Source organism: Erigeron canadensis, chromosome 3, assembly GCF_010389155.1.
Source record: "Erigeron canadensis isolate Cc75 chromosome 3, C_canadensis_v1, whole genome shotgun sequence".
NCBI lineage: Eukaryota > Viridiplantae > Streptophyta > Magnoliopsida > Asterales > Asteraceae > Erigeron > Erigeron canadensis.
Genome location: NC_057763.1, coordinates 7,903,928 through 7,921,766, shown reverse-complemented (window position 1 = coordinate 7,921,766; position 17,839 = coordinate 7,903,928). Strand labels below are relative to the sequence as shown.

The 17,839-nt window shown below is 32.7% G+C and overlaps 2 protein-coding genes across 5 annotated transcripts; one reads left to right on the top strand and one right to left on the bottom strand.

Annotated features, from left to right (window-relative positions):
* Positions 1–2,416: 2,416 nt before the first annotated feature.
* LOC122591455 lies at positions 2,417–3,927 on the top strand. The gene is made up of 5 exons (XM_043763723.1): positions 2,417–2,492; positions 2,600–3,174; positions 3,332–3,444; positions 3,548–3,808; positions 3,879–3,927. The coding sequence occupies exons 1-5, from the start codon at positions 2,417–2,419 to the stop codon at positions 3,925–3,927; spliced, it is 1,074 nt and encodes a 357-aa protein (XP_043619658.1).
* A 795-nt stretch (positions 3,928–4,722) lies between these two features.
* Positions 4,723–10,055, bottom strand: LOC122592510 (xylose isomerase). 4 transcript variants are annotated; one of them, XM_043764754.1, is made up of 21 exons: positions 9,994–10,055; positions 9,306–9,385; positions 9,069–9,182; positions 8,891–8,965; positions 8,676–8,805; positions 8,498–8,589; positions 8,309–8,359; positions 7,757–7,833; positions 7,609–7,663; positions 7,422–7,523; positions 7,201–7,252; positions 7,062–7,107; positions 6,915–6,970; positions 6,638–6,689; positions 6,347–6,426; positions 6,180–6,250; positions 5,862–5,902; positions 5,668–5,767; positions 5,508–5,579; positions 5,350–5,427; positions 4,723–5,110 (listed from the first exon to the last, which is right to left on the bottom strand). In XM_043764754.1, the coding sequence occupies exons 2-21, from the start codon at positions 9,372–9,374 to the stop codon at positions 5,075–5,077; spliced, it is 1,449 nt and encodes a 482-aa protein (XP_043620689.1). In that variant the 5' UTR covers positions 9,375–9,385; positions 9,994–10,055; the 3' UTR covers positions 4,723–5,074. The 4 variants fall into 4 exon arrangements, with proteins under 4 accessions (XP_043620689.1, XP_043620690.1, XP_043620688.1 ...); XM_043764755.1 differs by having other exon boundaries at positions 9,306–9,388; positions 9,994–10,011; XM_043764753.1 differs by lacking the exon at positions 9,994–10,055 and adding an exon at positions 9,805–9,923 and having other exon boundaries at positions 9,306–9,388.
* Between the last annotated feature and the right edge of the window lie 7,784 nt (positions 10,056–17,839).

Here is a 17,839-nt window from a genome sequence, read left to right as displayed (position 1 = left end):
TAAGAAACGTAAGTTAATAATTGTATAATTAATTAAGTACATCATTTAGTAATTAAGTAAAAGTCTATAAAAAATAAAAAGATGTTAGCAAAACAATCTAAAAATTATAATTCAATCTTATTTTTATTTTTGAGTTATGATTTTTACAAAAAAGAATATAAGATGTTTTTTATAGTTAATAGGAGATAAGTAAAACTATGCACAACTATCTTGTATAGAAGTTAGTATTCCTAAAACTCATACGATGTACGATACCTATACAGATTGTATCATAAAGAAAATTTGAATATGTCTCATACATGATTCGTGGGTATAAAAGAAATATTTGTTAAGGTAATTGATGATCGAAGCTAAATTATAATATACAGTTTTGATAAATATAATATATGTTTTGTTAAAATTTTGTATTAATCTTAAATTTTTAGAAGTACATCAAAATCGAAACTTATAAGCATAGTGGATGATGACAATAGCCTTATGATTTCGGATCGTAAACTTGAATTTTTGAAGTCTTCAAAAATAAGTAATAAAAGTTGAAGAATTGAAAAAGAAAAAGGGACAATTTATTAATGAAAAAACGATTAATTAAATAAGGTTATAATGTCTTTTGTATTAATTAAGTTAAGAGTTAAAGTTTAATTTTAAATCTAAGAAAAATCTAATAAGGAAATTGAATTTATATACAACTAAGAAAACTAATTTAACAAAAATAAATAAATTAAAAGGACACGTGTCGATCAAGGATTACGCCACGTGTCGTTTCAAGAATATGTCAATTCTGTTATAGTTTATTGGTAGATGCATAGACCCTTCCGGAAGGCCAGAATCCTTCGAGGGCCTATTGAATGATTTTTAATAGATTCCGTCATTTCACTAATTCGTACTAGATAACAAGCTAATGAATTGTCTAATTTTTCCATTGGACTTCCCAACAAAACACCGTGTACATATTTACGTGTTAAAAGTTTTTTCCATACATTTTAAACAATATACGAGTATGGTGCCTGCAGCGGTGATGGTGGGGAAGGCGGTTTAGTGGTGTCAGTGATGGTACTATTGGTGGTGGTGGCGGTGTCAAGTGGTGTACGCTGATGTAATTGTGATAGTAGAAATTTTTAGAAGATAAGAGCGTAAAGTGAATTATTAAAATAAGGGTTTAAAGTGTAAATTAATTCATTAAGAGAAAATATGGTATTTTATAAAAACTTTTTCCATAATGATATTTTATTAAGGGTAATAAAGTAATTCCGTATGTAACTATTGTATAACTATTTCTAAAAATAACGGGTGTGATAAATTTTATAAAAGAGTATAGATAATATAAAATGTTAAGGGTAATTCTGATTACTAAAAATAAACAGAAACATTTTACTTTATAGGGGGAATTGCATATATCCCCAAATATGCACCCATAATTACAAATTTCCCCAATTAAAAACTTAAATAGCATATTTACCCAGGCTTATTTTTAGGTACGGATTTGACAGTAATACCCTTTTACTAATTGGGCGCCAAAACAAAGAAATCCCGCCGATTAATGGACTGGGTTCTCTAACTTCTCCCTACAATTTATCATTGTTTCTAATTATTATCACATAGTGCTCTTAATCACCGACCTACATCCTCATTGTAAGTTTTCATTTTCCTCTTTCACAAATTATTATTCTATTATTATTTCTCATATCTTTATGTTATATTTTTCTATCGAAAGGTTGATTCATGTGTTAATTAAGTGATCAAACTTTCTATGAAAAGTTTGAAGAATGATTCTAATCTTATTATAATAGATTGACGATGTGTTTTTTTAGTTATAAGATGATCAAGTTCATATAAATATATCATCTTTATTAGTACTCGATATATTTAGTTAAGCAAAGATCAACATTTTTTTTTCTCATCTAGTGTGATTTTTTTTAGTGATCAGTGATTTTTAGCGACAAGTGATCTTTTTTATCATTATGTTCATGATTGAGAAGTTTATTAGCACTTGATATAGTAGCCTTATTTCTTGCCCAGAGCCATTTTAGATGGATGATTCGTTAGATTTTGATCTTCATGACTCTTCAAAACCAAAATGGGAGAATATGGCTGAATCGCCGACACTCGAGTATGATATGTCATTATTTTCTTATGTACTTATATTTGTTTCGTATAAACTAATTGGTTTGAGGAGCTTTATTTTCAAACCAGTAGCATCAAAATACAAGCTAAAGTTAAAATATGGAGGCTACTTTCGATTAGCCAAGAACTCACAAAAGAAAAGATACTGCTTTGGGTTTCAGAAATCTATCTTATGAAGTGGATTTCGAAAACATACAATGTAGAGCTACCATACCATAAAGTCTTTAGAAGGAAAGAACAAGCTTACACTGATATATATATATATATATATAGGAAATGGGAGGACTCATTCGTAATGATAGATGATTTCAAGGAGGAACTACGTGCTAGGGACCCGAGAAGTGTTGTTGACATTGAATTTGAAAAAGATGGTGACAAGAAACGTTTTCTACGTTTTTTATATCATTTGCATCTTGCTTGACGGGCTTTCTTGTTGGTTGTCGTCGTTACATTAGCCTTGATGCTTGCCATTTGAAAGGGAAGTTCAATGGTGTCTTAGCCGCTGCAACAACTATAGATAGTAACAACTCTATTTTTCCGGTAGCCTATGGTGTACTTGAATCAGAGAATACAAAATCTTGGACATGGTTTCTTGAGTTACTGAAAAGAGCAATTGGGATGCCAAATGGTCTTGTTATTTCATCCGACATGCAAAAAGGTTTAGAAGTAGCCATTACACAAGTTTATTCTAACATTGAGCATAGAGAATGTATAAGGCACTTATATAGCAACTTTAAGAGGCATTTTCGTGACGACTTCTTCTACTTTAAGCTATGGGGTGCTGCAATAGCTTACTGTGTTAATGACCATGACAAATTACTCGACGAAATTGTTGTTGTACGTAAAGAGGCGATCACATATCTCATTGATAACCATAATAAGATATGGAGTCGATGCAAGTTTGGCACAACGTCTAAATGTGATTACATAACTAATAATATCTCTGAATCATTTAATTCTTGGGTAGGTGATTTGCGCTATCGCCCGGTTCTTGATCTCCTTGATGCAATTCGGGAAAAGCTTATGAAACGCTTTGATAAGAAAATGAGAAATGTAAAAAAAGTGGAAAGGCTTATTAGTTCCTATGGCGAAGAACTATGTCAGAACTATCACCAAGGTAATAGGAGCAAATTAAAGCTTTCATATCTAATTTAACCTCCAATCTCATATGCAAATATGTAACAGTAACTTGTTTTCATTTTTATTGTAGAACTTAGGTGAATATGCAGTCAGTAGAAGCAGTGACAATCGAGCTGAAGTGACATACAAAGGGAAACGATGGAATGTTATACTAGATGAGAAAAAATGTTCTTGTCGAGTTTGGCAAGTTAAAGGTCTTCCGTGTGTTTCATGTAGCAGCTTTCATTACTTCCATACGAGATAGTAATTGGGACAAATATGTTGACCCATATTTTACAGTTTAAAGTTATAAGAAAGCATATGCACTCGAAATTGTTACGATTCCTACAAAAGATCGGTGGGTGCATATAGAAGCACAAGAGATGATATACCCACCTAGTATCAAACGTCCGCCTGGACGACCAAGAAAGAACCAAATTGTACTACATGATCAGCCAAAAAAAAGACATAGATGTCACAGGTGTAATGAGTATGGACATCATGCCAAAAAATGCAAGAATTCTGCATCTCAAAGTTCTGATCAAAGTCGCTCATCCACCAATAAAAGGTTAGCCAAATTTAATATAGTTATAAAAATCTTTATAGTTTTAGAATCCTAATTTTCTTTGATTTTTCAGGAGAAGAAATAAGAATGTTGAGGCTTCCGGAGTAAATTTTAAGAGCTAAATCATCTAAAATTAAGTGAATAGGTTTGCTAATATCGTTTTGTCTTTTGGTAAATTGGATATTCTGGTGAACATTTGGTTTCAGAATTGTTTATTGGTGGATTTTTTGATCATTTGGTTCATGAGTGATGGTTTATTATTTACATTATTGTCAAGCTATTTATTGGTGTATTGATGGATTTTTCTATCATTTGATTCCTCACGTTATTATTGGTATTTTGTTTTTGATAAATTTGAAGTTTAGCAATGTACGAGAGTTTAACTGGGCAATACTTGAAATAAAGTGTGAAATAAAAAAGGACATAAGGGTCATGATATAAAATCTATCTATATTATATTATAAAAAGAATAGCCCTTTTTATTTTTGGTAATGTTGAATATTTTCACTTAACACCCCTTAAAATACTTTCATATACACTATCTTCTTAAATTACACTGTCAGTCCTTTATCATTTAAAATATGTCCATTAACCTTTTACATCAATTATATACACAACTCACCGCCACTCCACCACCAACAGTCGTCCAACCATCACACCATCGCCGCCACGACCACCGCCGCATAGCGCGGGTACCGTGCTAGTTTAATGAAATACATGTAAATGGGTAATTATATGGTTTAAAAGAAAATAGTGGGTAAATATGCTATTTAAGTTTTAATTGAGGAAATTTGTAATTATTGATGCATATTTGGGGATATATGCAATTCCCCCTACTTTATAAGGGACTAGAGATAAAGTCATATATTTGGTAGTAACATTTTCTACTACACTTTAAACAAAGATATAAAGTCATATTTGTTACTACCATAAAAGAGTGACTTAACTATTACCATGCCCATATTAGCTCTTTTATTCTTGGATACAGTCCGGAAAAACCAACCGCTCACGGGCTGGTAATCCAGCTCGTCTATTAACATATTAGATAACTTAGACAGTTGATTAATACCAATTGCACAACTCGTAAGGCTAACGTACATATCTCAAATTAACCATTACTATCTTCAGTGCATACGTCTTTTGCAACATTAAAGACACTAGATACAGACATCTTGCACAGAAAGCCGATCATGCTGCTGCTGCTTTATTTTCAATACTTCATATCTTGACCTAACCAAAACTACGTCTTTCTACCTTAAAACTCTCGACTTACATTGCAGATTGGAAAATCATTTCGGCAAGTTCCTGCACAAATGGAAAGAGTTGGTAAACGTGAGCTATTAATAAATGGTCACTCTTTATTTCTTTTTAAAATAGTACTCCATCCTAGTTAACAATTCCAAAACATTCAACGTTGCTTGTTCCCAACCACAAACTTTTACAAATCGTTGTAGAAATCAAATAGTATTGCTATGTTAAGTGCAAAAATATATTAAATTAATTAAAAAATGGTTTAACCCACTAAAGAAACATGATATTTTTACCTGTTTGCCAGACGGAACATGGGGTTCTCCCCATTCCATAGCTTTCTTTTCTAGCAACTCAAAATCAGCCTTTCCAGCCTAAAACATCATGAACAACCCAAATCAATAAACCAAACAATGGTACCAAAATTCATTGCAGACGGGAATTGAGCGAGTACCTCGATTTGGGCACCGAGTTCTGAATCAAAGCTGTGATATCTCTTGCGAACAAGCTCATCCAAAGAACCATCCTTCAACAAAAGTAAAATATTCGTAACTCGACCATGATAAAAGAAAAAACCAAAAGAACACGACAATAATATAGAGGGTAAAAGATACCTCAATTAACTTTGCAGCATTACGGAGACCACGTGCTAGGGTATCCATACCAGCAATATGAGCGATGAACAAGTCCTCAACATCAGTACTCTCCCTTCGTCTGTATATCACATAATAACATCAATTTTTGTTTGGATATATAATTTAAACAGGAGAATAGGAAGAAACAAATTATACAATGAAAAGCAACTTACAATTTGGCATCAAAATTGAACCCGCCAGGTGAAAGTCCACCCTGTAAGAAAAAAAGAAGTCATGGATGTGAAAACTTCTTTTGAGTAATGTTTTCACGTTAACATTACCTATCTACTCATTGTCATTAGTAAAACTACATTGGTAGTACTGAATATCAATTAAGATGCAAAAAATTCCTCCACAGTTATTGAATATCAATAAAGATATTTCACCGAAAGTCAAACAAGTTTTTTAGATAATTTGTAGGCCACACTTTTCAACTTTGTTGGACGGCAGGATTAATCTCTCTTCACTAGAGCAGATGCAGTTTAACTTACATTTCTGATGACACTGAGCATAACCAATGTAGCCTCATTGACATCCATCAAAAACTGATCTGTATCCCAACCTGTTATAGATCACAATAAAAAAGTCAAAGTTTGAGTAACTATAAAAACATAGCAATACCCAAAGCAAAGTAGGTCCATGTATATCAACATCATACCTACTTGAGGGTCACCAGTGTTGGCATCAATATTACCCAGTAAACCATTGATTCTAGCAGTTTCAAGCTCATGGTGACAACTGTATAATAAAAATACTTTAGAGGTCAGTAAAGTAAACATTGTGGTTTTTCCATTGGTAAAACGTAAAAGGTTTCCCAAAAATGCTTTAAAATTCTGTTTGCACTTCTTTTAAAAAGGTAAATTTACAATAAACGAAAACAAATCTTGAACAACATGCAACACATATCATCATTAAAAAAGTTCTTCAAGAAAACCAGAATGTCACACACCTGTGACCAGATAGAGTAGCATGGTTGCATTCAATATTCAGTTTGAATTCATCTGCAGTGAGGAAGAAACGATTAAAACGGGTCTAATTTACCAACGATATTGCAATTGATTTTCTTGGTAATCTAGAGTTGCTATATACATTTGACATTTCCACTAATTAAGCCAAAATTCTAGTCACACTCTTTGAAACCTTTTCAAGTCATTCAGAGCATTTTTACATTTTCAAATTTCACTTTCTCTGATGGTGTATATAATTATATTAATAGAAAAGATTACCTATAAGTCCATACTTCCGTAAGAAATTGGCTGCTGTGGCAGCATCCCAATCATACCTGAGAACATTGATATGTGAATTCATAAGGAATACTAAAACGAAATGGACTAGTCCCTTTGTTAAGAAAAAAAGATACTGTAATATCTTACTGATGTTTTGTGGGTTCTTGAGGCTTAGGCTCGATAAGAAGTGTTCCTAGTAAATAAGATAAGATAAACAAGTAATTCGCATATAAAACCAGTGGTAGCTTATATTCCGCATAGATATAATAATGAAGAAAAAAATTACCAGGGAATCCAATCTTCTTTTTATAAGCTACAGCAGCTTCAAAAAACCGCGCCTGTGAAACAACAGAATTGTATGATAATTCAAATAAGAAATGTTAAATCCTCTATAAAATGCTACGAATCTCATTGCATTTGAACTTCATATATCTATTTTATGCTTAAATGATTAAAGGTCATTACTAAGATAGAGATTGGAAAAAGTTGCTTTTGTCGGAATCTTACCATGTGATCAAGTTCTCTCTCCATATCAGTGTTTAGAAGAGTCTGATAACCCTCACGACCACCCCAAAAGACATAATTTTCACCCCCGAGATAATGCGTAACCTGTTTTTAAGTATAAATTAGCATGTTAAAGCTCATATTATAAAAGAACATTTGCATATATTTATTCAAAAATTTTATGACCAACCTCTATTGCTTTCTTAACCTGAGCCGCAGCATATGCATAGACTCCAATTTCAGGGCTGTGATCATACATCAAGTGAATATAAATGTATGTGTAGCTATAATGAAGTTTATATGTTGAAACATCGATTCATTGGAACATGTTATTATACCTGGTGGCACCACCGTGCATATAGCGGGGATGCAGGAACAGCTGAGCCGTACCCCATAAAGGGCGGATTTTGGTTCCCTGATAAATTGTAAAAGTACGGAATCACAAACAATTGTTCATAAGAAGCATTTGAATGAATCGATGTTTTACTAAATGATATAAACATTCTGCCAAGAGCAAGTGAATAATTAATAAATGCCAGAGGTAGTAAAATGGGTGGATCGTCCGGGTTAGGTAGCAAGTCACATGTTTAGTTCTTGGTATAGATCAAAATGGGCCAAGTTGACCAGGAATACCTTTGTCTATAAAACTAATTATTGTATCGAAATGAACTAGAGGGCATAATGCATTTTGGACGACTTGGGACCCGTTAAACATATATGATGTGTTTCCTTCCTAATCTAATGCTTTTGATATTATGCTTCCAGCCAGTTAGGAATTGAACATAAACTGCATTGTCCGATTTATAACTAAATGGTCAAAATTGCTAGTTCTACAGAATGATAAAGTGAAATACAGGGTGTGATTTTTTTATTTTATCATGAGAAATTACCTGGAGTTCTTTCGCAAGAGCTACAACTTCATCAAGATTTGCATTAGTTTCCTGTAAGCATAATAGAGTATTCAATGAGTGTGATGATATTGCACCATCCATCATAGATACCACTACTATTTAAAACCTTGATAAAACTAAAAACATGTGAGAATCAAGCAACAAATATAGTAATATAGGTCCAGTTACCTCCAACGTTTTACCATCCGGAGCGATGTCTCTATCGTGAAAACACCACCTATCAACTCCAAGCTTTTCTAGGAACTCAAAATTCGCCCTCACTGCAATAAATATAATAAGTACAATTCACCTAAGCAATTAACCAACAATAAGTACTGATTATCGGTCAAAATCCAACTGATCTTACTTCTTCGTTTAGCCATGGCTAATGAATTAGTACCATCTTCCCATGGCCACATTTTAGTAGCCGCACCAAAAGGGTCACCTCCTGTACCACGGAACGTGTGCCAAAAAGCAACACTAAATCGCATCCAATCCTAATATGAACAAACAATAAACGCTACATAACCATTCATATGATCTTAAAAGTTCCCTAAATATACAATCTTTCGACAAAAAAACCTTCATTCTCTTGCCGAGAATCTCCTCATTGGCATTGTACCATTTGTATGCAAGATGATTCTTGCTCGTCGGTCCCTGCACGATCATACAACAACATTAACCATTATATTAGCATTAATTTATCTCAATACTTAAACTTTATAAATCACAAGGTCAATTAATACTTTTAGTGTTTTACCTCATATTTAATTTTGGGTATACCAGGGAAAAATTCACCTTCCCATTCACCGGAATCCGAACCACAATCACTACCAAGATCATCAGCAGGACAAGTAGGTGGAGGTTCACATTTCTATTAAAAAAAAATTAAAGCATTATTAAAAATTCAGTAAAGGGAATATAGTGAAGCATAAAAGGTGATCATACAATCAAATACAGTAATTGTAAGTATAAATATATAATATTAAGTCCTCACCACAATATTACAGATCACAATGAAACAAAAAAGAAACAGTAACAACTTCCCAGCTTTCATATTTATCATCTCATTCAGACCTGCTAAATAATGAGATAAAACTAAAAAGTTTCAACTTTTTACAAAATTATATAATATAAAATAAAAGGCTACTAAAAGAATAATATATATGTATATTCACCATATTTTTTTCTTTTCAATAAATTGATTGATGAATGCAACCATTGGGGTTAGCCCCATATTTCAATCTAAGAAAATAACAACTTTTTGATCAAAAAATTTTAAGAAAAAAAATCAATATGTTTTATCATTATTAGAATAAACAAATTAAAAACTGATCACACTAACAATCTGCTCAAAATCTCACATACCCAAATTCATAGTTAAGCTGAAAAAGAATTTACTGACAAAGAAAAATCCTTAAGTATTTAAATGCAGTCTTGAAAATAGACTGAAATTCAAAATGCTAACAATCTTAACGAAAAAAGAGGAGACTTACAGATAAAAAGATTTTGGAAATTAGTGTGAAGGTTTTGAATAATTAGACTTTAATATCTATATTTAATTTAGCAGAGCATAATTTGGATAAGTAATGTTTAGAAGATGATCAAGTTTATTGGCTTTTTATGCATTTATTATTGATCAAATTCTATGATAAATGTTTTTTGAGATAAGTATGCAGACTCACGAGTGATGTGGTGGTTGCTTGAAAAAATAAACTACAATCAAAAGAAAAATGATACTCGTAAAATGGACAACGAGTTGGTACGATAAACTAAATTGATAATTTTTTATTTATTTATTTATTTTTTTTGAAAGATAAATAAATTGATAAATGATGATAAACATATGAAACGATAGACTGCCAAGGGGCCCAACAAACAAAAAACATCTCATGATCGAACCTTTTACATTAATGATAAAACGGATTAGAAATGGCTATAGATATCCCAATCATTATCATTACTTCATGACTTCTTTAGTAAAAATGGATTAGTAAAAACGGACTACAAATGGTTATAGGTTATAGAAAATCTTTTAGGGCTGTTTGGTTCGCAGAATGTTTTTAAAAAAATTGGAATTTGTGAAAGAAATTAGAATTGGAAAGTTTGAAAAAATGGAGTGTGTTTGGTTGACCGAATTTAATGGAATTTTGTTAAAGAAATTGGAAAGTGGATCAGTTAAAATCACCATATTACCCTTTTAATATACTTTATCATTTATTAATTATTCCAAGAAAAAAGCATCTCCTGTCATCATTTCTTTTCACTCAGTCCTCACGTCTCTTTCTTTATCTCTTTCTCTGAATCATTCTCTCACACACATAAACAAATCAACTAACCAAGTATAATTTTCCATTTATTTCATTTATTTTTCTGAAGCATCTCTTTTACAACGGTACTGGATCGGGTGGTTGTTGGCGTAGTCAAACAGTTAACGGTGAGGGTTGATGGCATAGTCCAACAGGTGGTGGCGGTGGTTGTGACACAATTGAATAGTTGGTGGTGGCGGTTGGTGGCGTAATCGAACAGTGGGTGTCTTGGGTGTTGTGTCTAGTCCAACGACAGTTGAGGTAATGACCGGTTTTAATCGCTGACGGTGGCCTGCCATGGAGAACTGGAGGTGGTTGGCGGCGCGCAGCAATGGACGTCCCAAGAATTACAATACAAAGCTAAAGAAGAAATAGGTTTGTATATGTTGTCACTGAGGCTTTTTTGTCAAATTGATTGAATTCCATAGGAATTGTAAACTTTCCATTGATTTATTGAACGATTTGTAAATTCTTTGTTTTAAGGAATTCATTGGAAAGTTTTGAATTCCAATTCCTTCATTTTCCCAACCAAACACATTCACGATGGAATTCAACATTCCAATTCCTATAAATTTCGTAAGATTCCTATACCAACCAAACAGGGCCTTAGTGTTGTAGTTCTAGTTTCAAGATAATAACTTTTTTGAAGTAAAAAGTAAAAACGTTTAATGTTTGCATAAAAGTCTTTGAACATAGTTAATCGAACTTTAACAAGTAATTTTAATGTTGAATACTAGCATTCATTCAACTTGGTTCTAATTTTTTATTGGCAATACTAGCACATAATCCTACACAATTCACTATATTTAGGGATAATCATCCGTATAACAATACCTATCAGAACCTATCATGCTTTTCGCATAAGGAGGAGGGAGTGTGGACAGGGTTGAGGAGGGAGATGGGGAGATGGAAGGCGGATCAGCCGCCACTTAAGGAAGATGGGAAGGAAATGTTGGGTAGGGAGCTCCTAACTCGCAGAGAGATGGAAAGAGGTTGAAGAAAAAAAAAAGGTCGAGGGAGATGGAAATTTCAAATGGGAGAGTTGATGGAGATTGAAAAAGGTTGTGAGTGATGCTTGTCACTAAAAAAAATTGGAAAGAAGGTTAAAGAATTGAAATGAGATGTAGTAATTTGATTGGTAAAATGAGGCCTTGAGGGAGATGGAGAGATGAAGATATATCACTCCCTTCCCATAATATCTTATATATATAATTATTAGGATAAATATCACATGAGAAGGTACCTTGAGCAGCAAATAGATAGAAGGTTCATTTTTTTATTTTTTTTAGTTTGTTTTTTAGATTAAGTTTTCGTTTTTTTCACTTTTTTCATCCTCTTTTTAATTAACTAATTCCCTGAAAAAAATTTAAAAAATATATATTTTTTAAAGAGCGTAGCTCGTAAGTTATAGACAAAGCCTTTCGGTTTAAGTATGAGCCATGACGGTTAAGGAAGTCCGTTAGGTAGCTCACCCCATCACTCTATCACCCTCTATGATCTATCACTCATACTAGCCGCCCCTTATTAATATCCTTAAGAGTGAAGCCTGTATCGTATCCGTATATGTATAGCTCACTAACGTCGGTTAAAAGATTTTTTCCTTTCTAATCTTTTTTTAAAAAATTTTTATGGAGTTAATTAAAGAAAAGAATGTAAAAAGTGAAGAAAAAAAAAACAAATAAACAAGTTAAAAAGAAAAAAAAAAACAAAAATGAACTTTCTCTCTTCTCTCTTTAAAAACCTTTTCTTTAAATCTCTACCCTAATTTACTATATTAGTATTAAGAAAAGGTACAATAATGAAATAAATACAATCACGTTTCTTAAATTTTTATGTGTACATAGTTCCTACTTAATAATTTCATCATCTTTCAATAAGATAGAGATTTTTTTATAGCTAGGGACAACTTTACATATAAAGTTGAGTAGATTTTTGACCCTTTAATTAAAACGAGAGTAAGTACCCGCGTGTTGCGGCGGCGAGATGGTGGGGTGATAGGTCATAAAGTGTGATAGCCAAATGCCTTAACCGTACGGGTTCCGCCTTCATATTTAAAAATTCTTCGAAAGTATATCGAATGACATCTCTAATGAAAGAGCATGAAATTTTAAGAAAACCCATATAATTTTTATAATTTATTGATGTACGGTTTGTGAGATAAAAGATTTTGAATGAATTGGATGAATAAATGATTTATGAAGGAGAGAGAAAAAAAGATGATTGGTTGAAATTTGAGAAGAAAGAAAGGGTGTTTAGTAATATAGAATTAATAAAAGGGGCATTTTGGGGAAGTAATGTTGAAACTTAAAATATTAGACATGGGGAATCTGCTTTATAATATAGTATAAATAAAGTCAAAACTTAAAATATGTCTTCCTTTCTGATATGACCCAACATTTCCATCTTTTACCCACCTTGCATATGGATGGGATAGTGTTCCCGCCAACCGCGAATCAAGGAGCCATCTATATTTAATCAATTAGTATCTTTATAACCCTAATAAAAAAATATCCTAATAAAAAATTTCCTTTAAAAAAAAACTTACACGTAGCAACATGTCATCCTCTACTTTTGACAAAACAAAAAACCCCAAAGATCTTGCAGTTTTGGGAAGTTGGGTTGTTAGGACTAGTTTAGACTGAAACTGGCCAGTCTCCAGTCGCATCTGGAGACCAGAAGATTTGTCTAGAAATATATTGAAGTCCAGTTGCTATGTACAGTTAATGCAACTGAAGACTTCCTTCATTTAAGATCTGATCAAACCTGAAGACGTTCCAATTGAAGTCGAAGACAACAAATGGAATATAGAGAATGACAATGGCAGCGAAGCCCAGTTGACATTCTATTCAGATAGAAACTGGAGAGCATCAGTTTAAAGCCTTTACAATGCTTTACACTGATTACAAGGAAGACCTTTTTGCTTTATGCAACTTTAAGTAGACAATATCATTTGTCTATGATTAAAGTGCAAAAGTGCATAAAGCAGGTTGGATAAAGTAACATCTTGACTTACCTTATCAAGCATTTCAAAATTCAACTAGTTTCTTTAAATGTTGTCAACCATATCTATACGACAAAGTTGGAATCCCAATACCAACTTTGTCTATAATAGAGGTCTTTGCACAACAAGAATACAACTTTGCATATTCAGACTTTTGCAATATTCTTGGTGAACTTGTGCAATATTCTCTCAATCGTAAAAGGGAACACTTCACAACTTTAAGTGTTTCGATTGTGAAAGAGAATTCTAAGTATAGATCTTTTGTATTTCATAGGTTGTTAAGATATTTACATTTATGTATTATCTTGGTTCCGCAACAACCTTGTATTTTATTTAACATCAATAAATAAAATACATTTGAAAATTACAACTTGGTCTCACCATATTTACTTTATTGTATTTACTTATTGCATTGTCATTTACTTATTGTCACCAGTTAAGTAATCTAACCAAGGACTTGGTATACATTCACTCTAACTGGTTGTCTCCAGTTCAGTGTTTATATTGCAAAGAAATCTCACCATTAACATATAGGTGTTTTTCGGTTAGTACTATCTCTTGAGTTGAGACTTATATGAGTTGTTTTAGATCAAGGTCACAAAATAATCACAAACCAATGAAGGTATTCAAGCTAGTTATAGACACATTTCTTGACGTGAATGTAATGCATTCACTTTTTCTCGTCCATTAAAAATTAGAAATGAATGACGTGAAAAGAGATACTTTTAGCCTCATCTATGTTACTAGAGTGAAGGCCCGTGCGTTGCATGGCTGGGCTTCACGGGTTGTTTTGTACGTTTGTAAGATTGTCTTATTTTGAGGTTTTTTATTGTTTAGTTCGAGTTTAATGTCTGTGCGATCACCATTAGTATATGACGGTTTAGAATGTAAAAGGTTAGCATTTACTCTACGTTTGGATGTTATTAATTGTTGAATGATCACCATTAGTATATGACGGTTTAGAATGTGAAAGGTTAGCATTAACTCTAAGTTTGTATTCCTATAAGTACTGAGTTGGGTTGGTTTTTTTTTCGTAAACAGATTCTTCAAAAATGTCAAGTTAACCTAAAAAGTTGTTTGTAAGGTTAAGTGGGGAAGTATATTTGATTAATGGGTCCGAAAGTTGGTATTTTGTGGTGGTTCATTATAGAGAGTTTAGAGCGTATGTGTGTTGGATGGACAGATGGTAAGAAGTCTGAGCATAATGTGGAGGAAGTGGTATTGTCGGATAATATTGAATGGATGGAAGAGTTAGTGCAAGTTGTACCGGATAATCTCTATTCTAGTAGTTTTTTTAGGGCTTTTGTACGTATATTCAGGAAAGAGTTGTTGTCTTAAAGGAAGATAAAATTACTGTGTCTGGTAGTTGATGCAGCTGAGAAGGCAAAGGTAGAAGAAGAGGTTGTTTCGGGTTCAGAGACGGTTGTTGATGATAATAGTAGTGGAAATTAATGATTTTGTTTTCAAACTTTTGGACGGTTGGTCCGGTGAACGCTCTGTTTTTGCACTCACCGGTTGTTGGAGGTCAAAAGGATCAAGACTTGTATAACTTTTAGCCACCAAAAACTTATTATTGTGACAACAACTGACCAAAGTAAAACTTACTTCCCTACCGATAACAAAAAACCAAAGCAAGTCTTAAAGAAACAGTAAAATATGTTGAAACATTTGGGATGAAAACTGAAATGTGTCACACTAAAGGGGATTGTTTGGCATACTTGATTAGATTACATTGAGTATCATGGATTTCTTAGTACTAATATATTGCAATACATATGTTGTTCCAAAAAAAAAAAATACATATAAGGTAACATGAAAGATAAACATTAAAAACGAAAAAGCTAACACAAATCATACCTCAAGCTTACGAATTGCTACCAATAGATTACAATACACTGAGCTCGTCATTCATAAATCAACAAATTAGAAATAATTATTAATCAACCTTGACTATACCTTGCTATATTCTGGAATTGACTTGGTAGCTTTGTAGATCTGCTCCCAATGAAAATTCAGCCATGATTAAGTGCTTTAATCAGCAAGGTCATGAGATGGTAACTGTGAAGCATAGCATACTCGATCCATTATATATGGTTGGCCAGCCTCAAGTTGCACAAAACACACATCACATACTCGTTTTGTGTTTGTAAGACAAAACTTTATAGGCAGCAAGCTTCATAATCAAGCTTACTTAGCACCCTACTTGAAGCATGACTAAACCAAATGTAACTATTCTTTCCAGATGCCCAATAAATCATTTTGATCATCATATCACCAAATTAGACCATTTTAAACTTTATTCTGCGTCGCGTTAACTACAAAGGATTCAATAGAAATGTCAACTTAATCATTCTTCTTAGCTCTAATATCAACTACACTAACAACGCTAAAATTTAACCAATGCTTAACCTAAAAAAAACCCACATCAAGATTAAAGATTATTACCTGACCAAAATAATTCCTAGATTTACATTAGCTCCATTATCAAGCAACAATGCACCAACCTACAAATTACCCACAACCCATAAATCATTGAACTTTATGACAAAAAAAAAGCTATGTAAAATATAAAATAGTGTAATTTAATTATCAGATATATACATATATTGAAAAAAGATAAAACTATATATATATACACATCATTATGGCTTTAGGAGCTGCAAATTGAAGAAGTGAATTAAGCCCACCAAAAGTTGGATATTTAGCTAATCATTAATTACCATCAAGCAACAAAAGAACATCGAGCAAGAAGGAAAGCATTTTCGCCATTTGAAACAAAAGAACATATTTCACCAAATCTATCAACCTCACTTCAAGAAAGCTCGATATTGCACGACAAACCTGATAATCATGTCGATTATGCCCTGCAATTGGGGTGCAAACCAAACCAGCCTTTCTTTGAAAGCCGGTAAAGCAACTGCAACACGTCTTGGGACCCACAACCTCCAAAGCAACTAATCGAATATGATAGCTAGCTCGCCCTACATGTTCAATTCTCTTTCTTAATGATTTTCAAACTCTAAATCGATTAGTCTAAAGGAACAATTATCCGGAATCAGAAACAATAATTGCATCAAACTAAATCAATGGAGTGTGCGACTAATTAATGATATTAGAATCTTATTAGACATTTTAAGTTATATCATGATTGCCATATAATCATCTTAAAGAGCCTGAAGACAAACAATAATAGGAATCAGGAAACTAAATGATAAATTGGTAACCAAGGTGTGTTTGAAAATTCTAATAAAAACCTAACCTTAATATTGTTTTTAGATATTCAGATTTATGATAAATTCAATCTTTATGTCCTGCAACAAAAATTCCAAAAAAGTGAATTAAAAGATGACGAATCAACGAATGAAAGGAGAGTAATTAAGAGAAACTGAAAATAATCGAGAGAAATAAAAAAGAAAATGTTAGATATCAAATAGATACAGAGGACGATTTGTATTTCTATTTGATCCATCATAATACCCTTTAAGCAGCGTGGTTTGGATCAGTGGTAAACACCCTGACCCCTGGAGACAGAGGTCAAGGGTTCAACTCATCCCACGCAAAGGTCGGAGGTCCTTTTCTATCATTTAGGTAGAAACTGGAAGCAACCTCTCTACCTTGGTAGGGGTAAGGTCTGCCTACATCTTAACCTCCCCCATACACCGTCGAGGTATTGGGGCTCAAAATCCGCGGAAGGCGGCACTGAGCAGTTACTTCTACTTCCATCATAATACCCTTTATTCATTATCCTTGAAACCATATGTCAAAATCAGTCGGCAAGAGAAAACGAAGATTACCTCAATAAATCAACAATAGATATAAAGAAAAAAATATCACAAATTAAAACTACAAAGATAAGCATAAGATCGAAGATAAAGAAAATACATACATACATTCATGATACAGTGGCATGAAAATGATGTAAACAAATCCTGATCAATAACGATATGAAGATTCACCTACAATTAACATCAACCCAATTGTAAAACTAATCATTAAAAAAAACTCATTAAACTAATATAAATCAACACTACACAAAATTATGTTTACAAATATGAAACTATCTAGTTAGTGAAATACGAATGCAAAAACAGAAGAGAGTGTGATAAGAAAACTATAAGAAGATGGCGTTCAACAAGAAAATCATTAAATTCATATTACATTATTACCTTACTTAATGTTACATCTTAACACATCTCCTTTGTCCTTCAAACGTCCCTTGGG

Coding starts and splice junctions, on each gene's coding strand:
- LOC122592510 (XM_043764754.1), bottom strand. CDS start 9,374: ATGATAAATATGAAAGCTGGGAAGTTGTTACTGTTTCTTTTTTGTTTC. Junction 8,590..8,675: donor AGCCATGGCTAAACGAAGAA/GTAAGATCAGTT, acceptor TATTTATTGCAG/TGAGGGCGAATTTTGAGTTC. Junction 5,768..5,861: donor TTCAATTTTGATGCCAAATT/GTAAGTTGCTTT, acceptor TGTGATATACAG/ACGAAGGGAGAGTACTGATG.
- LOC122591455 (XM_043763723.1), top strand. CDS start 2,417: ATGATAGATGATTTCAAGGAGGAACTACGTGCTAGGGACCCGAGAAGT. Junction 3,175..3,331: donor TTGATAAGAAAATGAGAAAT/GTAAAAAAAGTG, acceptor TTTTTATTGTAG/AACTTAGGTGAATATGCAGT. Junction 3,809..3,878: donor CGCTCATCCACCAATAAAAG/GTTAGCCAAATT, acceptor TTGATTTTTCAG/GAGAAGAAATAAGAATGTTG.